A 24,685-nucleotide genomic window follows, 5' to 3' on the forward strand; every position below is an offset into this window, starting at 1 on the left:
CTCTTTCGCTTTTCTCGCTTTCTCTCGCTTTTCTTCTTCGCTCTTCTTTCTCTCTTCGCTTTCTCTTTCTTCGCTCTCTCGCCTTCTCTCTTCGCTCTTCGCCTTCTCTCTTCGCTTCTTTCTTCTCTCTCTCTTCTCTCTCTCGCTTCTCTTCTCGCCTTCTTCTCTCTCTCGCTTCTCTTCCTTTCCGCCTTCTTCTCTCTCTCTCGCTCTCTCTCTCTCTCGCTCTCCCTTCTTGCTCTCTCCTCTCTCTTCCTTCTTCGCCCTCTTCTCTTCGCTCTCTCTCTCTCTCTCTCTTCTCTCTCTCTCTTCTCTCTTCGCTTCTCTCTCTCTCTTCTTGCTTCTCTTCTCTCTTCTCTCGCTTCTCTCTCTCTCTCTCTCTTTCTCCCTCTCTCTCTCTCTCTCCCTCTCTCTCTTCTCGCCTTTCTCTCTCTCGCCTCTCTTTTCTCTCGCCTTCTCTCTCTCTCTCGCCCTCTCTCGCCTTCTCTCTCGCTCTCTCGCTCTCTCTCTCGCTCTCTCTCGCCTTCTCTCTCTCTCTCTCTCTCTCTCTCTCTCTCTCTCGCTTCTCTCGCTCTCTCTCTCTCTCTCGCTTCTCTCTTCTCGCTCTCTTCTCTCTCTTTCTCTCGCTCTCGCTCTCGCCTTCTCTCTCTCTCTCTCGCCTTCTCTCTCTTCTCTTTCTTTCGCCTTTTCTCTCTTCTTTCTCTTTCTTTCTTCTCTCTCTCTCTCTCTTCTCTCTCGCCTTCTCTCTCTCTCTCTCTCTCTCGCCTTCTCTCTCTCTCTCTCTCTCTCGCCTTCTCTCTCTCGCCTTCTCTCTCTCTCTCTCTGTCTGTCTGTCGCCTTCTCTCTCTCTCTGTCGCCTTCTCTCTCGCTATGCTAAGACCCTGTCCTTCAGCCCAGCACTTTATTTTTTTGCTGGAGGTTGGTTCCAATGTTGGAGGAAAGCCTGAAACTACATTTCTACATTCTTCTGTCGGAGTCTGACTCATCTTTCTAAACTGAAACTCTTAACACTAAAGCCGCCGGCCCTTTCAGCAAATTAGCACGTTGCAAAATCAACTGAGGGTCATAGAAGTAAAACACTGTAGCACGGCTCATTAAGTAGAACTATGTAGCCTCGTGTGGCGGGAGATTGACATGGGTGACATTTTCTGAGCTAAACTGACCATGGCACACTTCCAACAACAACAACACATAATGAAGATGAAAAACAACTAGGTCAAGAGATAAATGTATATTTGTGATGGATTTAAAACTTCATTTTAAAAGGACTAAACTGGTGATGCACCCACATGGTATTTTTGACCGATATCCAGTATTTTCCTTGCCAAACAACCCGATACCGATATTACACATTTGAGTGGCCTTTTTAAGCATTCTAGTACAGTAAAATAGTTAACACATACACATGGACTCAGTGGTCTAAGGCATTGCATCTCAGTGCAAGAGGCTTCACTACAGTCCCTGGTTCGAATCCAGGCTGTATCACATCCGGCCGTGATTGGGAGTCCCATAGGGTGGCTCACAATTGGCCCAGCGTCGTCCGGGTTTGGCTTGGGTAGGCCGTAATTGTGAATAAGAATTTGTTCTTATCTGACTCGCCTAGTTAAATTAAGGTTGCACAAACCAAAAAGTAATTTCTTTGGTATTTACTTATGTCCCCATTACCAATAAAACATTATCAAAACCTATTTCTTTCACTTCCCTGCTGTCCTGTTTCGTTGTTCATTTGTTCAGTTGTTTCATTCTCAACCAGGATTTCTATGGAAGGCCGTTTCTATGGAAGGCCGTTTCTATGGAACGCCGTTTGGGTCTTTGCGTGTCAAAGATGCACGTCAAATAACACTTTGATGTGTCAAATAGGTTTGTTGACCAATCAGGATTGGAATATGACTGCACGTCACATAATAATGTAACGCGTTCATACATTTTAAACGTAGTTATTACACATTGATTACATTAATCACTCGTATTTCATAAGTCACAACGATTCATCGATATGGATGCTATGACGCTGGTAAAGTTGTGTCGTGCATCTACAGTGCTGGTCATTAAAAATAATTTTAAAAAGCTAGCTAGCTCATGGATGCAAACAAATGTTCTTCCCCTAAAACATAGCAAAACAACATTTTTTTCAGAAGCTAGCTAGCTAACTATATAGCTAGGTGTCATCTAAAATGACCCTGATTTTTATAAAACTTCTTATTTGATTAACGGTGGTCGGACCCATCTATGTGAAGCTAGCCATAATAAGGATTAGCCACAATAGTGGACTTTGCGGTTAGCCTTCAAAATAAAAGTATGTCATTGACAGTGATGCAAATTATTACAAATAGTAGAATTATGTCATAATTGAATAGATCATGCTAAACGAGGTTGGAATGTTGTTTATATAAAATCAACCAAAGACATGAATTTGTTAATTTGACACAAATCTGTTGAAATCACACTGGATGTATTATACTTTAGAGTTGCATTGGGGGCATCCTAATTTCACTGTACAGCCTTAACCTATGGATTGTTGATCAATGACATGGGGTATCAGTCTACACAGTGACACCCAGAGAACATTAGCATCGTAGCTCTTATTGCAGTACTCATTGATTGATCCACATGTATTGTCAACCTGTGTGTATTGAACACTATCCCAGAGGAAAAACAATGTGTGGATGTTATGGAGTCTGATAACTCTGAGGACGTTGGGAAAAAATATATTAGGTATTGAGTAGACTGATCCCCAATCGTTAGGTAAAGCTGTACAGTGAAATATGAATGTCAATACACATAATAGAGTGACTGGGGAGGTGATTCACACAGTAAGAGTCCCGTGATAAGAGCTACAAGGCTAGTATTTGTGTAAACTCTTCACAGTTGTGTTCTGTGAGTAGACTGACCCCATTTCATTGCTTCACATTCCAACGTTGTTTAACATTTATCTACTCTAAATATGGCATCATTCCGCCAATTGTAACCTTCTGCATCACTTTTCAAAGAGGTACTTTTATTTTGAAGGCAAGCTGCAAATTTCACAATTGTGCCTAATCCGTATTGTGGCTAGCTTCACAACACAACCTGGTCAGGTCGAGCTTCACTAGCCAGATGAAGCTAGCTGGCTGCTTATAACGTTAGCTTTGGAAAACAGGATTAAGTAGCTGGTTCAATTTCAATAGGTGAACAACAAGTGGCTACCTAGCTAATATTTACTGACAAGGATTGCTAAATCATTGCTAAGAATAGAGGAAATGACTGCAGTTTCTACTGGTTGTTGTTTTCAGGCTGGTTGTATTAGTGCTAGCTAGGAACCAAGCTAAAGCTAGCTACCCCAGAATTTGCGGTCGAACAAATAATGCTGTATTACCAACGCTTTAAAAATGTTTTTTTTTTAAACTCATCGTTCGTGGCCGGTGTTTGCTTGTTTGCAGACTTGTTTCGTACAGCTTTGACAGTGCTACTGATAGTGGTGGTGCTACTGATAGTGGTGGTGCTACTGATAGTGGTGGTGCTACTGATAGTGGTGGTGCTACTGATAGTGGTGGTGCTACTGATAGTGGTGGTGCTACTGATAGTGGTGGTGCTACTGATAGTGGTGGTGCTACTGATAGTGGTGGTGCTACTGATAGTGGTGGTGCTACTGATAGTGGTGGTGCTACTGATAGTGGTGGTGCTACTGATAGTGGTGGTGCTACTGATAGTGGTGGTGCTACTGATAGTGGTGGTGCTACTGATAGTGGTGGTGCTACTGATAGTGGTGGTGCTACTGATAGTGGTGGTGCTACTGATAGTAGTGGTGGTGCTACTGATAGTAGTGGTGGCGCTTGGCTTTCACGTGCAAATTCAGAACACACAACATTCTATAATAGAACTGTGTTATTTGACGTGTCCAAATTAAAAGCTTATTTAACGAGTCAAAATAGTGTTATTTGACATCTTTTTTGACAAGCAAAGACCCAAACGGTGTAACATAGTATGTCGTGAAGATAATAGCAGTGACACTATTACCGTGTAACTCCGGTAGGGAAACATCTGAACAATAGCGCACATGGTAACGTTGGTGTACCGGTGCTCAACCAGTCGGCGAAAGCTAACATCACCCACGACAGAACGGTTCATTGTCAAGGGCAATGAATTCAATTATCTTGGCGTTAATGGATTTAGTCTTTTGAGTTTTCTCGCTGAAATGTTCTTACTCTTTCAAATGACTGCGGGACTTGTTGACCGCTCGATCCACACAGCAGACATTGTGGGCCAGGTTAGGAATGCTGTGTTGCACGTGTAGCGCTACATTTTACGTGGCGTCATTACGTCCTGTAGGTAGGCACGTCAGCCTTCACATCGGCTTTAAACTAGACATCGGGCCGATACCGACGTTGACATTTTTAGCTAATATCTTCCGATATGTTCACCGACAGATTGTGCATCCCTAAACAAACATTGGTCCTTCTGTAGCTCAGTTGGTAGAGCATGGCGCTTGTAACGCCAGGGTAGTGGGTTCGATCCCCGGGACCACCCATACGTAGAATGTATTCACACATGACTGTAAGTCGCTTTGGATAAAAGCGTCTGCTAAATGGCATTTATTTTATTATTATTATTATTATTATTATTATTACATTGTGGAAGTTAGACTAGTTACTACTAGTCTTTGCTTAGTAGCCTGAGCAATGCTAATAATAATAATAATAATATATGCCATTTAGCAGACGCTTTTATCCAAAGCGACTTACAGTCATGTGTGCATACATTCTACGTATGGGTGGTCCCGGGGATCGAACCCACTACCCTGGCGTTACAAGCGCCATGCTCTACCAACTGAGCTACACAGGACCACAATGCTGCCATGAGTGTTAATGTGCTGAACACAGACAGCGTGGTTATACTTGGAAAAATATATATTTGGAAATCGAGCTGTTGAATGTAGTTATTTGACGAAGGTAAGTATCATAGAAACTGCAGCTTTTTCTGATACTATATAGAAATCAAAACCGTTTTACCTGCTTGTGACTCTGCTCCTCTCCCCGCCTGTGCCAATTCCAAGCTGTGCCCCATCTCTTCGTGTACAATTTGACAACTAATAATATTGTCACTCAGACTGTCTTTAGGCGGATTCTTATTATGTGTGAAATTAGTTTAGGTGTAGTTTCGATGTGCAGGCTGACTGGCATCGCTCGCTTCCCTTCCGTCATCAACTTGAATAGAGTCAATGATACTTTTTTTGCATTATTCTTAAGGCCTACTGCAACACACAGCATGTTTTCATTAGTATTAGAGTTACAGTGAATGATAGTCCAGTAATGGAAAATATGAACCCGCAAAAGTCAAATTATTATAAACATGAGCGCCAACGCTGTTAAATAGGCACAAATGTAAAGCTTTAAAATGTGTGAAAATGACCAAATGCACTACATGACTGAAGTTATGAGAACCTTTGAACGGTATTGTATTTGGACACCTGCTAATTGAACATCTCATTCTAAAATAATGGGCCCCCCTTTGCTGCTATAACAGCCTCTACTCTTCTGGGAAGGCTTTCCACTAGATGTTGGAACATTGCTGCTATAACAGCCTCTTCTGGGAAGGCTTTCCACTAGATGTTGGAACATTGCTGCTATAACAGCCTCTTCTGGGAAGGCTTTCCACTAGATGTTGGAACATTGCTGCTATAACAGCCTCTACTCTTCTGGGAAGGCTTTCCACTAGATGTTGGAACATTGCTGCTATAACAGCCTCTACTCTTCTGGGAAGGCTTTTCACTAGATGTTGGAACACTGCTGCTATAACAGCCTCTACTCTTCTGGGAAGGCTTTCCACTAGATGTTGGAACATTGCTGCTATAACAGCCTCTACTCTTCTGGGAAGGCTTTCCACTAGATGTTGGAACATTGCTGCTATAACAGCCTCTACTCTTCTGGGAAGGCTTTCCACTAGATGTTGGAACATTGCTGCTATAACAGCCTCTACTCTTCTGGGAAGGCTTTCCACTAGATGTTGGAACATTGCTGCTATAACAGCCTCTACTCTTCTGGGAAGGCTTTCCACTAGATGTTGGAACATTGCTGCTATAACAGCCTCTACTCTTCTGGGAAGGCTTTCCACTAGATGTTGGAACATTGCTGCTATAACAGCCTCTACTCTTCTGGGAAGGCTTTCCACTAGATGTTGGAACATTGCTGCTATAACAGCCTCTACTCTTCTGGGAAGGCTTTCCACTAGATGTTGGAACATTGCTGCTATAACAGCCTCTACTCTTCTGGGAAGGCTTTCCACTAGATGTTGGAACATTGCTGCTATAACAGCCTCTACTCTTCTGGGAAGGCTTTCCACTAGATGTTGGAACATTGCTGCTATAACAGCCTCTACTCTTCTGGGAAGGCTTTTCACTAGATGTTGGAACATTGCTGCTATAACAGCCTCTACACTTCTGGGAAGGCTTTCCACTAGATGTTGGAACATTGCTGCTATAACAGCCTCTACTCTTCTGGGAAGGCTTTCCACTAGATGTTGGAACATTGCTGCTATAACAGCCTCTACTCTTCTGGGAAGGCTTTCCACTAGATGTTGGAACATTGCTGCTATAACAGCCTCTACTCTTCTGGGAAGGCTTTCCACTAGATGTTGGAACATTGCTGCCGGACTTGCTTCCATTCAGACCCAGACCATTATTCCTCCTCATCCACTAAACTTTACAATTGGCACAATTCATTCGGGCAGGTAGCATTCTCATGGCATCTGCCAAACCCAGAGTCATCTGTCACGCTGCTAGATGGTGAAGCGGGATTCACAGTGATCTTAGGCTTGTGTGCGGCTGCTCGGCCATGGAGACCCATTTCATAAAGTTCCTGACGAACATTTCTTGTGCTGACGTTGCTTCCAGAGGCAGTTTGGAGCTCAGTACTCGGTAGTGAATGATGCAACCAAGGACAGATTTTTACACGCGGTTCAGTTAAGCCTAATTTAAATTCGATTGCGAAGTAAAGTGCACAATTATCAGTTTCTATCGCTCATTCATCCATGTAGCCATGTCATTCATTCATCCATGTAGCCATGTCATTCATTCATGTAGCCATGTCATTCATTCATTCATCCATGTAGCCATGCCATTCATTCATTCATCCATGTAGCCATGCCATTCATTCATTCATCCATGTAGCCATGCCATTCATTCATTCATCCATGTAGCCATGTCATTCATTCATCCATGTAGCCATGTCATTCATTCATCCTTGTAGCCATGTCATTCATTCATCCTTGTAGCCATGTCATTCATTCATCCATGTAGCCATGTCATTCGTTCATCCATGTAGCCATGTCATTCGTTCATTCATCCATGTAGCCATGTCATTCGTTCATTCATGCATGTAGCCATGTCATTCGTTCATTCATGCATGTAGCCATGTCATTCATTCATCCTTGTAGCCATGTCATTCATTCATCCATGTAGCCATGTCATTCATTCATCCATGTAGCCATGCCATTCATTCATCCATGTAGCCATGCCATTCATTCATTCATCCATGTAGCCATGTCATTCTTTCGTCCATTCATCCATGTAGCCATGTCATTCTTTCGTCCATTCATCCATGTAGCCATGTCATTCTTTCGTCCATTCATCCATGTAGCCATGTCATTCTTTCGTCCATTCATCCATGTAGCCATGGCATTCATTCAGAGGAGAGAGGCGCGTTAGAGCCTGGCAAAAAATGTTTTTTTTTTAATAAATTGTAAAAAGAAATCTAAACTCATTGCTCAATATGTTTTGATTTGTAATGACATGTAAAATACAAACATTACAGCAAAGTCGGGGAAGAAGCAGGTGAGGCTTTAAAACATATATATTTGTTGGCTTACTTATTTTAAAAAATCAAACGTCATTGGTCCGTTGGTGGTTCTAGTGTTTTTAGGCTCTGAGGCTAAATGGCGGAGTTCTGTGTGTGTTGTAGTCTGGACTACCAGGCTGTTTCCTTGGTGACCTAGTGACTGTTGTGTTGACAGCTACGGTACAACAGGTTACAGTAGATCTGTGACTGTTACAATTCGTTATTATCAGTAACATTTGGGTATTATTGCCTCTAAATATTAGTCTAGTATACAAATGTAAGAAATGTCAGATTCGAGAGGAATTCCGAAAGATGGATTGATTGCACTTTTTCGAACAATTTGCATAACGTTACCAACTCTGCTGAGGTCAAATTGGCAGGAGAGGACGCTAGGATATAGACTATTCATCCTATAGCTAGGATGAACCATGAAAGGAGCTTGGCTACGTTTCGTTCAGTTGTTAAGAGAGGAAAGGCTAAACTCTCTCCTGTCATCGTTCCTCACACCTTTCCTGACACTGCAGCAATGTGGGAACGTGAAGATGCAATTGTGACAATCCATTCAGATGTGAACAAATACATGCAACATGTCAAGAGCCTATTTAACAGTGACTCTATATAAATTAAGAACATTTAAGATAATAATCTGTGTTAAATTATAACCTATATCCCCTGTTGGATTGTCCATTTTGACACATTAGCTCATTGTCGGACCTCAGCGCCAGAACAACCTTGTTGACTGCTGTTGAATAATTATTTAATAGTCAGACCCATCTTTTATTTAAAACAAGAACAATGTGTTTATTCACTAGTCAGCAATGAAACTATTGTATAAAAGAAAGTCCACACATCAAACACAGCCTATAGGCAAGAGCTTCTACGCCCCGCACATCTAGCGGATGAGCTACTGGAGCGTCAGACGGCAGTTGGGAAGAGATGTAGACTGACTTAAGTTAGCAAAACAACGGTTTATAATCATTAGTAAACACTCCCACTGTTAGGTCAAGTTTGTCTACATGAAAATAAAGCTAATAAATAAAAATGAGGATGAATGTAGGCCTATTTTTATTTTTTTTACGGTTTTGACGGCTATTTTATGTTTGTGTCACCGCCTCCGGTTCCATTGAAGTCTGTCTGTCTGTCTGTCTGTCTGTCTGTCTGTCTGTCTGTCTGTCTGTCTGTCTGTCTGTCTGTCTGTCTGTCTGTCTGTCTGTCTGTCTGTCTGTCTGTCTGTCTGTCTGTCTGTCTGTCTGTCTGTCTGTCTGTCTGTCTGTCTGTCTGTCTGTCTGTCTGTCTGTCTGTCTGTCTGTCTGTCTGTCTGTCTGTCTGTCTGTCTGTCTGTCTGTCTGTCTGTCTGTCTGTCTGTCTGTCTGTCTGTCTGTCTGTCTGTCTGTCTGTCTGTCTGTCTGTCTGTCTGTCTGTCTGTCTGTCTGTCTGTCTGTCTGTCTGTCTGTCTGTCTGTCTGTCTGTCTGTCTGTCTGTCTGTCTGTCTGTCTGTCTGTCTGTCTGTCTGTCTGTCTGTCTGTCTGTCTGTCTGTCTGTCTGTCTGTCTGTCTGTCTGTCTGTCTGTCTGTCTGTCTGTCTGTCTGTCTGTCTGTCTGTCTGTCTGTCTGTCTGTCTGTCTGTCTGTCTGTCTGTCTGTCTGTCTGTCTGTCTGTCTGTCTGTCTGTCTGTCTGTCTGTCTGTCTGTCTGTCTGTCTGTCTGTCTGTCTGTCTGTCTGTCTGTCTGTCTGTCTGTCTGTCTGTCTGTCTGTCTGTCTGTCTGTCTGTCTGTCTGTCTGTCTGTCTGTCTGTCTGTCTGTCTGTCTGTCTGTCTGTCTGTCTGTCTGTCTGTCTGTCTGTCTGTCTGTCTGTCTGTCTGTCTGTCTGTCTGTCTGTCTGTCTGTCTGTCTGTCTGTCTGTCTGTCTGTCTGTCTGTCTGTCTGTCTGTCTGTCTGTCTGTCTGTCTGTCTGTCTGTCTGTCTGTCTGTCTGTCTGTCTGTCTGTCTGTCTGTCTGTCTGTCTGTCTGTCTGTCTGTCTGTCTGTCTGTCTGTCTGTCTGTCTGTCTGTCTGTCTGTCTGTCTGTCTGTCTGTCTGTCTGTCTGTCTGTCTGTCTGTCTGTCTGTCTGTCTGTCTGTCTGTCTGTCTGTCTGTCTGTCTGTCTGTCTGTCTGTCTGTCTGTCTGTCTGTCTGTCTGTCTGTCTGTCTGTCTGTCTGTCTGTCTGTCTGTCTGTCTGTCTGTCTGTCTGTCTGTCTGTCTGTCTGTCTGTCTGTCTGTCTGTCTGTCTGTCTGTCTGTCTGTCTGTCTGTCTGTCTGTCTGTCTGTCTGTCTGTCTGTCTGTCTGTCTGTCTGTCTGTCTGTCTGTCTGTCTGTCTGTCTGTCTGTCTGTCTGTCTGTCTGTCTGTCTGTCTGTCTGTCTGTGTCTGTCTGTCTGTCTGTCTGTCTGTCTGTCTGTCTGTCTGTCTGTCTGTCTGTCTGTCTGTCTGTCTGTCTGTCTGTCTGTCTGTCTGTCTGTCTGTCTGTCTGTCTGTCTGTCTGTCTGTCTGTCTGTCTGTCTGTCTGTCTGTCTGTCTGTCTGTCTGTCTGTCTGTCTGTCAAGTCTGTCTGTCTGATGGATGTCTGTCTGGTCTGTTATTTCTCTGGCGGTGTTGGGTTGAAATGTGGATGAGAAGACAGAAGAATAACACATCTGTTGCTTTGGGTCTGTCTGTCTTTAACACCCTGCTTCCCAACCCCAGGGTGTTAACACCCTGCTACCCAACCCCAGGATGTAAGGTTGGATGGAGGGTTATTTCTCATGGTCTGTGGCTTTGTGGATGAGAAGACAGAAGAATAACACATCTGTTGCTTTGGGAACCCCAGGGTGTTAACACCCTACCCAACCCCAGGGTGTTAACACCCTGCTCCCAACCCCAGGATGTAAATGATACTTAACACGTCTGTGGCTTTGGGAACCGCGTTACTTTAACACCCTGCTCCCAACCCCAGGGTGTTAACACCCTGCTACCCAACCCCAGGGTGTTAACACCCTGCTACCCAACCCCAGGGTGTTAACATGATACCCAACCCCAGGATGCTTTGGGAAATGATACTTAACACCCTGGCTTTGGGAACCCCAGGGTGTTAACACCCTGCTACCCAACCCCAGGGTGTTAACACCCTGCTACCCAACCCCAGGGTGTTAACACCCTGCTACCCAACCCCAGGATGTAAATGATACTTAACACGTCTGTGGCTTTGGGAACCGCGTTACTTTAACACCCTGCTACCCAACCCCAGGGTGTAAACACCCTGCTACCCAACCCCAGGGTGTAAACACCCTGCTACCCAACCCCAGGGTGTAAACTATACTTAACTTGTCTGCTTGCATCACTGGGGTTTTATCCACTGTAACAGCTTAGCGGGATTTGTCCTCCTCAGTCCTCTCCAAACTGCTTATCAGCTATTCTGATGCCGCAAGGAGCAGGCTGTGAAAACGAAACACCATAACTAAACCAAGCTGAGTGACTGCAGACTCCTATACGACGTACCAACCAACGTGGCCGTGGTGCTTCATAGCAGTGGATTATACTACCTCTCCAGTTTGTTGTGAACTTGTTTCAAACCACAGAAACAGAGAGGGGGAAAGCTTGTACACTACATTGGAAAATGCTTGGATCGGTTCATGTCTCTGTGCTGGATGACATGGACATGGTAAGGAATACCTGTTCATCCCTGTAGGAGTTGTTTTGTAGTTGTCTCCTTCATTACATTCATCATAGTGAATGTTAAGTTCTTCTCTATACTAATTATGGGAGTCAGCATTCTGTATGAGTTTACATTTACATTTAAGTCATTTGCAGACGCTCTTATCCAGAGCGACTTACAAATTGGTTTATAGCTCAGGATGAACTAGCTAAACAAGGTCAGATAACACAATGGCCTGCTTTGTCTATGCAGTATAGCCACATCGTTAGATCATTTAAACATGCTTGTCTACAACTCAGTTGAAGTTGATACTTTATATTTGTAAATGGTGAAGAAATCCACAATCCAGTACGGCAATTCCACAGTAATGCAATTGCGTTGAGACTCTGATTTTTCACTTAAAATGTTTCCCAAACGAGAACTATTGATTTCAAAGTTTAACAAACCATTAAACTCTATGCACGTTTAACAATTTACATAGAATATTTTTACAAAAACACATTTACTAGAACTGTGCAGATTCAACGTTTATTAACAGAATTTCTGTCAAATCTCCTTCAGTTTGACTACGTTTTCCAATAAATATCTGCTCAAGATTCAAAGATGTCAGCTATGACTTTAGAAAAAAATATATATTTTGGTTATTGAACTACGGTGAGCGAAGTGGATTTACACACGGTAACACAATGTAATCATGATTCCCTGCTCTGTACTACACACACACACACACACACACGTAATTCTGGATATGAATCAGGGTTTCCTGCTCTGTACTACACACACACACACACACATGTAGTTCTGGATATGAATCAGGGTTTCCTGCTTTGTACTACACACACACACACATGTAGTTCTGGATATGAATCAGGGTTTCCTGCTTTGTACTACACACACACACACACACACATGTAGTTCTGGATATGAATCAGGGTTTCCTGCTTTGTACTACACACACACACACATGTAGTTCTGGATATGAATCAGGGTTTCCTGCTCTGTACTACACACACACACATGTAGTTCTGGATATGAATCAGGGTTTCCTGCTCTGTACTACACACACACACACACACACACACGTAGTTCTGGATATGAATCAGGGTTTCCTGCTCTGTACTACACACACACACATGTAGTTCTGGATATGAATCAGGGTTTCCTGCTCTGTACTGTAGTTCTGGATATGAATCAGGGTTTCCTGCTCTGTACTACACACACACACATGTAGTTCTGGATATGAATCAGGGTTTCCTGCTCTGTACTACACACACACACACACACACACACACATGTAGTTCTGGATATGAATCAGGGTTTCCTGCTCTGTACTACACACACACACATGTAGTTCTGGATATGAATCAGGGTTTCCTGCTTTCAAATAGAAAAGAGAAGCTGTTAAATAAAATGGTTGCTGACCCAAATCGTCAACGACAACAAAAATCCATTTCAAAATAAGGCTTTTTATTAATTGGCGGAAATACCAGGCGATGTGCTCCAACATCAAAGGCTAATATACTTCATATTAAATCCTCAAGCTGCTTGGAAATTAGTGTTGGGTGTGTTACTGTTTGGTGAAGATTGTGTTGATTATCCCCTTTTCCAGTGTGCCTGCCGAGAGAGAGGATTATTTCCCCAAAACGAGAGTAAAGACGGCCTCCAGATCACTCTTTCTCGAGGTCAAAGTAATGAGGCTGATGCTACTGAGCTGGACAGTTTGTAGTTTCCCGACAGCAGCCGCTCACTCTGAGCAGGCCAAGTTCCTCCTCAAATGCATGTAAATTAGAGGGCAAGTGATTGTGCTTGTCAGGCCCAGTCCTAGCAGTTGTGCTGCTGTCCTAGGCCAGATCAACATACACCCCCCCCCCCCCCGTGTCATGTATAAGGATTTGGAATGGATTGATTGAGTAATTATGTGTATCACATGCATTTCAGTTGAACTTATTCAGTAGCACTTAGAAACGAATCAACGTTGCCAACCATTCATATCAGAGAGTTACAATGTTAATCACTGATATAGGCTGCCAACTACCTATATTAGGACATATAGTTGTAATCAATAAGCTACGTACAGTTGAAGTCGGAAGTTTACATGCACTTAGGTTGGAGTCATTTAAAACTCGTTTTTCAACCATTCCACAAATTTCTTGTTAACAAACTATAGTTTTGGAAAGTCTGTTAGGACATCTACTTTGTGCATGGCACAAGTCATTTTTCCAACAGTTGTTTACTGTCAGATTATTTCACTTATAATTCACTGTATCACAATTCCAGTGGGTCAGAAGTTTACATACACTAAGTTGACTGTGCCTTTAAACAGCTTGGAAAATTCCAGAAAATGATGTCATGGCTTTAGAAGCTTCTGAGATGCTAATTGACATCATTTGAGTCAATTGGATGTGTACCTGTGTATGTATTGCAAGGCATACCTTCAAACTCAGTGCCTCTTTGCTTGACATGAGAAAATCAAAAGAAATCAGCCAAGGCCTCAGGGGGGAAAAAAATGGTATACCTCCACAAGTCTGGTTCATCCTATGAAACACTTTCCAAATGCCTGAGGGTACCACGTTCATCTGTACAAACAATAGTACACAAGTATAAACACCATGGGACCATACAGCCATCATACTTGGCCTGACACTCAGGAAGGAGACGCATTTTGTCTCCTAGAGAGACACATTCTGTCTCCTAGAAACTGCAAATTAATCCCAGAACAACAGCAATGGATCTTGTGAAGATGCTGGAGGAAACGGGTACAAAAGTATTTATTTCCATAGTAAAACGGGTCCTATATCGACATAACCTGAAAGGCTGCTCAGCAAGGAAGAAGCCACTGCTCCAAAACCGCCTTAAAAAAGACAAAGGTTTTCAACTGCACATGGGGACAAAGATTGTGCTTTTTGGAGAAATGTCCTCTGGTCTGATGAAACAAGAAATAGAACTGTTTGGCCATAATGACCATCGTTATGTTTGGAGGAAAAAGGGGGAGGCTTGCAAGCCGAAGAACACCATCCCAACCGTGAAGCACGGGGGTGGCAGCATCATGTTGTGGGGGTGCTTTGCTGCAGCAAGGATTGGTGCACTTCACAAAATAGATGGCATCATGAGAAAGGCAAATGATATGAATATATTGAAGCAACATCCCAAGACATCAGTCAGGAAGTTAAATCTTCTTTTCTTTTAAGCTCATCCAGTAGAACTGTGAGTTTTGGAAACAAGTGCTTTCATAAAATGGATGCCATCGGCTTCATTTCACAGGAGCAGAATTAGCTTTCTCTCAATGAATCAGCCTTGTAAAAATGTAGTTACATATCAAATTTGATTGTCCAACATCAGTTTTATAATTTATTCATTTTTGTGGCTGTGAAGAGTGTCCTCTTCCTCCTGCTGTGGCGGCAGTTAGTCTAGGGGTTAGAGCGTTGAGCCAGTAGCTGAAAGGATCGTATCCCCGACCTGACAAGGTAAAAATCTGTCGTTCTGCCCCTTCGCAAGGCAGTTAACCCACTGTACCCACTGTTCCCCGGGCGCGGACGACAATGTGTTTCAGTTGAAGGCATTCAGTTGTACAACTGATTAGGTATCCCCCTTTCCCTAAAAGACAGAATTAATGATTAAGAATTGGGAGAGGGACGAGATGACCCGGTAATGTCTAGAAGGGATCCAGCTTCTGTCAAATTAACGTCAAAAGTAGAAATTGTTTGCATTTTAGCTTAAAAAAATTCCTAACCTCAACTTAAGTCTCCCAACCGGCTACTTTAGTGATCCTAACCTGCTACGAAAAGTCAAATCTGACGTTAATCTGATCCCTTTTAGCCATAACCAGCCGGCCCTGGTGTTCGTCGACAGCATGTTTTTGTTATTTCTTCATTAAAATATTCCTACGATTAGCCTTTAGGACGGGTCATTCACAGATGTATTTTATATAAATATAATATTTTGAAGATGTGTTTTATAACTGTGTAGGTGACTTGTTCCTTTTTGAATAAATGTTTTTTGTCTTTAAAAAAATGTATATATTAAGTTATGATTTATAGCGGAGTTGACGACGCAACTGACAATGTTTATCATCTTAATAAAACCTGTCATGTTGGTATAAGAACATTTGTTCTACTTTATGAGAACTTCGTAATGATCAATCTAGTGTGCAGTGATGTATCCATGGATGCCAGGCCTCCCCAAAAAATAGACCAAGACAAAAAAATTGAAAAACCATAATTTTATCTTTCGTCTCTTTTTTTTGTGTTTTAATATTTTTTCTTCAATTCTCTAGAGGCTGAATGTAATCTCACAGGAGAAAGCATCCGAGCAAGCATTAGAATGACACAATGTGTCGGTGCAAGCATTAGAATGACACAATGTGTCGGTGCAAGCATTAGAATGACACAATGTGTCGGTGCAAGCATTAGAATGACACAATGTGTCGGTGCAAGCATTAGAATGACACAATGTGTCGGTTCATGCATTAGAATGACACAATGTGTCGGTTCTTGCATTAGAATGACACATTTCCTGAACAAATTCAGTGATATCTGCTAACCAGACCTCTCATTAAGAGATGGTCAGACGATGGTCTTGTATTGCTAATGAATTCAGATGGTTAGTCATTCATTAAGCGCCCCTCTGTCTCTCTGTGTAGCCCATCTATCTTATGCTGTCTGGTCAAAAAGGGTATGACATTGTTGCCGCCTGTAGCATTGAAGGTAAGGGAAGCCAGCAAGCATCTGGCCTCCCTTGGCAAAAAATGTATTTACAAAAATAAATAAATAACTTGCCAATCTTCGTTGAGCTCAACTGAGCGAGCTTGGGTTCCCCAGTGATTTTTCCCACGTACCGCTAATGCTCTAGTGTACTGGACTATACTCTACTGTACTGGACTATACTCTACTGTACTGGACTATACTCTACTGTACTGTACTATACTCTACTGTACTGAACTATACTCTACTGTACTGAACTATACTCTACTGTACTGGACTGGACTATACTTTACTGGACTATACTCTACTTTACTGGACTATACTCTACTTTACTGGACTATACTCTACTTTACTGGACTATACTCTACTTTACTGTACTATAATCTACTTTACTGGACTGGACTATACTCTACTTTACTGGACTATACTCTACTTTACTGGACTATACTCTACTGTACTGGACTATACTCTACTGTACTGGACTATACTCTACTTTACTGGACTATACTCTACTGTACTATACTTTACTTTACTGTACTGGACTATACTTTACTGTACTGGACTATACTCTACTTTACTGTACTGGACTATACTCTACTTTACTGTACTGGGCTATACTCTACTTTACTGGACGGCTATACTTTACTGGACTGGGCTATACTCTACTCTACTTTACTGGACTGGGCTATACTCTACTTTACTGGACTGGGCTATACTCTACTTTACTGTAATGGGCTATACTCTACTCTACTTTACTGGGCTATACTCTACTCTACTGGGCTATACTCTACTCTACTTTACTGGACTGGGCTATACTCTACTCTACTTTACTGGACTGGGCTATACTCTACTCTACTTTACTGGACTGGGCTATACTCTACTGGACTGGGCTTACTTTACTGGACTGGGCTATACTCTACTTTACTTTACTGGACTGGGCTATACTCTACTTTACTTTACTGGACTGGGCTATACTCTACTTTACTTTACTGGACTGGGCTATACTCTACTTTACTTTACTGGACTGGGCTATACTCTACTTTACTTTACTGGACTGGGCTATACTCTACTTTACTTTACTGGACTGGGCTATACTCTACTTTACTTTACTGGACTGGGCTATACTCTACTTTACTGTACTGATGTGAACAGTGTAGCAGGCTATGTAACCTACAACAGTGTACTTGGTCTGTGGGGGGAGGCCCTCTCTGTCTGTCCTGTTGCAGCGACGTGTTTTCCTCCGCATTCCCTGTCATTGTTTGACCAGCAAGCCAGAGGACTTTTGTTAAGGTCAGCTGGTAAGGCCTAGTGTGTTTGGTCAGTGTATAATCTGTGTTCCAAATGGCACCCTATTTCCTTTATAGTGCACTACATCTGACGAGAGCCTATAGAGCCCTGGTCAAAAGAAGTGCACCATATAGGAAATAGGGTGCCATTTTGAGGTAACAGTAGACTAGCAGCACCACTGAGTGTTGACCAGCTGACCAGCCACAGATCAGCGTCTCTCCCTTTAGTCCGTTACATAACGGTCACAGAGCCGCCGACGATGGCCTGCCAAGTAACTGTAGTGCCAGATTACAGACCAACGAGACTCAAATGTTACTTGTCACATGCTTCGTAAACAACCCGTGTCAAAACATACATATACATTCTGACTTCTGGACCCAACAATGCAGAGAGAAATATAAAAACTAATAACGCAAGGAATAACCACACAATGAGTAACGATAACTTGGCTATATACAATGAGTAACGATAACTTGGCTAGATGCAATGAGTAACGATAACTTGGCTAGATGCAATGAGTAACGATAACTTGGCTAGATGCAATGAGTAACGATAACTTGGCTAGATGCAATGAGTAACGATAACTTGGCTAGATGCAATGAGTAACGATAACTTGGCTAGATGCAATGAGTAACGATAACTTGGCTAGATTTTATTTAACTAAGCAAGTCAGAACAAATTCTTATTTATAATGACAGCCTACCAAAAGAGCTCCTGGGGGGGATTAAATATATAGGACAAAACACACATCACGGCAAGAGGGACAACACTACATAAAGAGACCTAAGATGACATCATAGCATGGTAGCAACATGTGACAACATGGCAGCAGCACAACTTGACAACAACATGGTAGCAACACAACGTGGTAGCAGAACAAAACAGGGTACAAACATTATTGGGTACAGACAACAGCACAAAGAGCAAGAAGGTAGAGACAACAATACATCACGCAAAGCAGTCACAACTGTCAGTAAGAGTGTCCACGATTGAGTCTTTGAATTAAGAGATTGAGATAAAACTGTTCAGTTTGAGTGATGACGTGGTGACGATCACATGTCATAGAAGGTCAGTTGGAGCTTGCAGCTCGTTCCAGTCGCTAGCTGCAGCGAACTGAAAAGACGAGCGACTCAGGGATGTGTGTGCTTTGGGGACCTTTAACAGAAGGTGACTGGCAGAGAACGGGTGTTGTATGTGGAGGATGAGGGCTGCAGTAGATATCTCAGATAGGGGGGAGTGAGGCCTAAGAGGGTTTTATAAATGAGCATCAACCAGGGATAACGTCAACTAGGCAACAGGATACAATAAACCGTAGCAGCACCATATGTGATATGTGTTGTGCCTTCTTCACGACTGTGTTGGTGTGTGTGTGGACCATGTTTATTCCTTAGTGATGTGGACACAGGAACTTGAAGGTCTCAACCCACTCAACCCACACTACAGTCCCGTCAACGTGGATGGGCGCGTGGCTCGGCCCTCTGTTTCCTGTAGTCCACCATCAGCTCTAGCTGACGTTGAGGGAGAGTATTGTCCTGGCACCACACTGCCAGGTCACTGACCTTCTGCCTATAGGCTTTCTCACTGTCGTCGATAAGGCTGGGCGATAAATCAATAATTATTGAGATTTAAAAACATTTAGATACATTTTCGATAATGTCGATATAGAATAATTGGGTACAGCGGTCCATTTTACCTCTGTGAAGCAGCAGGAACATGCAGAGAAGTGACAATATGCACGAGGAGAGGTATACGCCCACTAAAAACCACTTAGCACCTCGAGTGATGGAGTTGCCACTATTAACCACGAAAAAATGGTTAATAGTGACATAGGCGCAAACAGTGGCAGTGATAGCCATGGGGAAGGAGCAGCTTCCAACCAAGAAATGATTGATTAAAATGTTTCAACTGTTTCAGTTTTTGGAAGTGGTTTGGCTTTTTGAGATCTAACGAAGAGCAGAGCAACGTTCGGTGCAAATTGTGCCGTGAGACAAGATGGCTACCAAGTCTGGTAATACGACAATCCTTTTTCACCGTCTGAAGAAGTAAAAATGGAAAGAAAGTTAGTTTACGCCACTGTATTGATTAACGCCCCTCAAGCATCATCCAAATCTACAAGAGGTCATGAACCCTTAATGATGGCGAAACAGAGTTCAACCATCAAAACCATCAAAAAATGATTTTGTCATGGACTATCTGAATGAGACACAGCCTCGTTGGTCGACCCTCAGTTTAAAAACACATTACATCAAAGAGGAGAAGGTGGGACACCTATAAAAGCAAGAGCTGTCTCAGATGGTCAATGAGGTACACGTCTCCCTGTGCTGGGCTTGGGTTTCCATGGCTATAGCTTCACCACAACCGACAGCTAAAAAAGAGAAAGTCACAGCAGTTTTTTTTTCCTTCAAAAAGCCTTGTTCCACCATCACAGGTCTTAATGAAATCCATCTGGTAGAGAAGGAACTCAACTTTTACCTCCAGTCTCCTGATGCTGACAGTGAAACCAATCCACTGGACTGGTGGAAGAGCCACCCCAAAAAACGATACCAAAGTCAGCCACCTGGCAAAGCTCTACACGGGCATTCCTGCGACCAGCTCCCCCTCAGTGTGTTTTTAGCACCATGGCAACATTGTGACCTGCCATAGGGCAGCGTTAAAGCCTGTAGATAGACTCGTCTTTCTTGCTTGTAACTTGTAAGACAACAACTACCCCAACATGAACTGTGATGTGCCATTAGGCTAACAGTTTTAATACATATTGCCTTGCACCATTTAAATCATTTCTTGCTCATGACTTCTAAGGGTTTACAGCTAAAAAAAAAAACACAAAAAAACAATTGTGAGTTCTACTTCTGACAATAAATAAATATTAAAGCATTTGGTTTGTTCAGGCATTCTTGAGTCTGAAGCAGATATGCACCTTTTTAAACATCATTTGATAGATGTATATTTTATCGTGATAATATATTTGCCGTATCGCCCAGCCCTAGTCTTCGGTGATCAGACCTACCACCGTCGGGTCGACAGAAAACTTAATGATGGTTTTGGAGTCGTGCGCGGCCATGCAGTCGAGGGTGAACAGGGAGTACAGGACTAAGTACACACCCCTGAGGGACCCCAGTGTTGAGGAACAGCGTGTGGAGATGTGTTATTGCATACCCTCACCACTTTGGGGTGGCCCATCAGGAAGTCCAGAATCCAGTTGCAGAGGGAGGTGTTCAGTCCCAGGGTCCTGAGCTTGGAGGGCACTATGGTGTTGAACGCTGCGCTGTACTCAATGAACAGCATTCTGACATAGCTGTTCCTCTTGTGCAGATGGGAGAGGGCAGTGTGGAGTGCAATAGAAATTGTGTCATTTGTTTGGGTGGTATGCAAACTTGAGTGGGTCCAGTGTGTTTGGGATGTTGATGCTAGCCTTTCAAAGCATTTCATGGCTAAAGAGGAGTCCTACGGGCAATAGTCATTTACACGAATTAACAAGAAACTGATGGAGTTGTTGAAAAACAAGTTTTAATGACTCCAACCTATGTGTATGTAAACTTCCGACTTCAACTGTACATGTAGGTAGAGTTAATTAAAGTGACCATGCATGGATGATGACAGAGTGGCAGAGGGGTGGGGTAATGCAAATAGTCTGGTTGTAGAGGTCCTGGATGGCAGGAAGCTTGGCCCCAGTGATGGGCACTACCCTCGAGAGCCTTGGGGTCGGAGGCCAAGCTGTTGCCGTACCAGGCAGTGATGCAACCAGATGCAACTGCTCTCGACGGTGCAGTTGTAGAACCTATTGAGGATCTGAGGACCCATACCAAATCTTTTCAGTCCCCTGGGGTGGAATGGGTTTTGTCGTGCCCGCTTCACGACTGTCATGGTGTGCTTGGACCATGTTAGTTAGTTAGTTTGTTGGTGATGTGGACACCAAGGAACTTGAAGCTCTCAACCTGCTCCACTGTAGCCCCCTCGATGAGAATGGGGGGCGTGGTCTTCTCTTTCCTGTAGTCCACAATCATCTCCTTTGTCTTGATCATGTTGAGGGAGAGGTTGTTCTCCTGGCACCACACGGCCGGGTCTCTGACCTCCTCCCTATAGGCTGTCTCGTTGTTGTCGGTGATCAAGCTTACCACTGTTGTGTCATCTGCAAATTTAATGATGGTGTTGGAGTCGTGCCTGGCCATGCAGTCATGAGTGAACAGGGAGTACAGGAGGAACACAACTGAAGAGCTTATGCAAATACTAGCCTTGTAGCTCTTATCGCGGGACTCTTACTGTGTGAATCACCTTCCCAGTCAGCCTATTGTGTGTGTTGACATTCATATTGCACTGTACAGCTTTACCTAAGGATTGGGTATCAAGTAAGAACTGTCTTAATTTATAAGGTTATTTTAAATGACACCTCGCTGTATCGTTAGCGAACTATAGCTACCCGAAACAGATTATGTTTTTGGGGAAGATCATTGTTTGCATCCATGGTATCTTTTAATTTTTTTTAATGACCAGCACTGTAGATGCACGAGACATATTTACCAGCGTCATAGCATCCATATCGTTGTGACTTATGAAATACGAGTGATTAATGTAATCAATGTGTAATAACTACGTTTAAAATGTATGAACGCGTTTAATTATGTGACGTGCAATCATATTCAGGGACTCTTGCACTGATATGCAGTGCCTTAGACCGCTGCGTGTGTGTTAACTATTTAACTGTAATATAATGTTTAAGGCCACAAATTGTAAATATCAGATTTATTTTTTTGGGGGGGGGGGCAAGGAAAATCTCGGATATTGCGATCGGCCAAAAAATGTAATATCTGCATCACTAGAAGTGATGAAGATCAGCATATAGCAACACACAGCCGTTGGTCATGTAGATGCTAGAGCCAGTGGGGTCAACGCCAATCCCATTTCAATTCAGTCCAATAAGGAATCAGGAAGTCATCTGACTAGAAAGTACATTTTGGTTCCTGAATTGTAACCTGACCCCCAACCCTACCAAGTGGGGGAAAGAAGATTCACTGCTACAAGTGAATATTGATGGTTGTCGATGTTTGATATAGTTGTGATCTTTAAGACCGGTGTGAAAGTGATGTTGTTTGAAGCATCACTCATCACCAACCAAAAGGGCTGGTTGAGGTCAATCCAGTCAATTTAACAAAAGTGCACAGTGTAATTCCTCAATGGACTGAACTGAGATGGAATTGACCCCAACCCTTCCAACAAGTCACTGGTTATTAAACTGATTTTGAGTATTTGAAAGTGTATTTATTTATTTATTTTGACCTTTTATTTAACCAGGCAAGTCAGTTAAGAACAAATTCTTATTTTCAATGACTGCCTGGGAACAGTGGGTTAACTGCCTGTTCAGGGGCAGAACGACAGATTTGTACCTTGTACCTTCCGGTTACTACTCCAACGCTCTAACCACTAGGCTACCCTGCCGCCCCATTTTGTTTGAAGCATCGCTCTGATTTTGTTTTTATTTATTTGTATTGTTCCAGGGAGACGCCAGGAGTCTGGGTGAGAACCTGGACCTGTCAGACACCGTGGTGCAGCAGAGGTTAGAGGAGCTCAAGGACCACATCAAGAGGGAGATCAGGAAGGAGTTGAAGATTAAGGAAGGAGCTGAGAACCTGAAGAAGGTCACCACGGACAAGAAGAGCCTGGCCTACGTTGACAACCAGCTGAAGAAGAGCAACAGGAAGCTGGAGGAGCTGCACCAGGAGCTTCAGGAGCTCAACGCTCACATCGTGGTCAAGGACCCAGAGATCCTGCTAGGTACAGAACCCTTACCCCTAACCCAGAGGAGCTATTCGTTATGGTGAAATTAATACATACCTGTTATACACCATGTTTGGGAAAGTGGATGAGGTGAGAGTTTAAGGGCCAAGTCTCCCAGATAACTGACTTGCCTAGTTAGATATAGTAAATACAATTAATTCAGCCACTTGGCTAACAAGTAAGGAAATACATGGGAGAAAGCTGGAGAATATAGCACATCTTAGACATTTAGCAGTGATTTGCATACAAGTGGAGTTTCATCACATCATATGAGCCACACATCAAAGACTCTCTTATAGATATATGTGTGTGTATACATACATACATGCATGCATACATACAAAACATATTTAGTCAGCCACCAATTGTACATACATTCTACATACATACAAAAGATACATAGGCCTGTAATTTTCATACATACATTCAACATACGGACAAAATACATAAAAAATCCATGAATTTATTTGCAAATTACATGGAAAATACATATTTGGTCACATACAAAACAAGCAAGATTACTGGCATACATCACAGACCTGTAATGCTTTAAGAATCAAAAAAGTATTTAGTCAGCCACCAATTGTGCATCAGTTCTCCCAGTGCTGTAAACAGAAAGAGGCCTAAAACCCCAAACAGCAAGCAATTCAGGTATGACAGACAAAGTGGCTAAAAAACTCCATGAATTTATTTGCAAATTACTGGAAGAAAATAAGTATTTGGTCACCTAAAAACAAGCAAGATTTCTGGCTGTGCCAGGTGGAATTATAACAGAACATGGCCAAGATGTTCAAATGTTCATAAATGACCAGCATGGTTGAATCAGTGCATATCTCAGTGCTGCACAGATGGCCAGGTAAAACTGGGGACAGCAAGTCAATTCAGGTGTAGAAGCACAGTGGCTAGGAAAAACTCCCTAGAAAGGCCAAAAGAGAAAGGAAGAAATTAGAGAGGAACCAGGCTATGTGGGGTGGCCAGTCCTCTTCTGGCTGTGCCGGGTGGAAATTATAACAGAACATGGCCAAGATGTTCAAATGTTCATAAATGACCCGCATGGTTGAATAATAGTAAGGCAGAACAGTTGAAACTGGAGCAGCAGCATGGCCAGGTGGACTGGAGACAGCAAGGAGTCATCAGGCCAGATAGTCATCAGGAAGCAGGAGCTCTGTGTTGGAGGAAGTGAACGTGTTTGAGTAGTACATCAGGAAGCAGGAGCTATGGGGCTTGTTCTATGTCCAGACCCTCTCTTCCTGTAAACAAGGGTCTTTAGGACAGGAAGAAGAGTTTCAAGTCAAGTAGTCCAGTCTCCACCAGACTATAGCCATCCTGTTAGTGAAATGGATGAGACTGAAAAGGGGGCGAGGTGTACATCAGGCAGCATGTCCAGGGGAAAACATTTTTCCAGAGTGAAGGGGGATTCGGACGTGACGAAGGTTCTCCAGTAGGT

General features: G+C 43.0%; 2 protein-coding genes across 5 annotated transcripts in view; one reads left to right on the forward strand and one right to left on the reverse strand.

The window, feature by feature from the left end:
* dzip1l (DAZ interacting zinc finger protein 1-like) overlaps positions 1-24,685 on the reverse strand; it is a 1,064,069-nt gene that overhangs the window by 880,997 nt on the left and 158,387 nt on the right. The window lies entirely within an intron of this gene.
* Positions 1-24,685, forward strand: part of pkn2b (protein kinase N2b) — a 57,257-nt gene that overhangs the window by 12,446 nt on the left and 20,126 nt on the right. Inside the window, exons 1-2 of one of the 2 annotated variants that reach the window (XM_046299967.1) lie at positions 11,277-11,485; positions 22,959-23,235. In XM_046299967.1, the coding sequence (XP_046155923.1) occupies positions 11,441-11,485; positions 22,959-23,235 (322 nt within the window). In that variant the 5' untranslated portion in view covers positions 11,277-11,440. Of the gene's footprint in view, positions 1-11,276; positions 11,486-22,958; positions 23,236-24,685 lie in introns of those variants that run through there. The other variant, XM_046299968.1, reaches the window with a different exon arrangement.

This window comes from Oncorhynchus gorbuscha, linkage group LG15 (genome assembly GCF_021184085.1).
Source record: "Oncorhynchus gorbuscha isolate QuinsamMale2020 ecotype Even-year linkage group LG15, OgorEven_v1.0, whole genome shotgun sequence".
Classification (NCBI taxonomy): domain Eukaryota; kingdom Metazoa; phylum Chordata; class Actinopteri; order Salmoniformes; family Salmonidae; genus Oncorhynchus; species Oncorhynchus gorbuscha.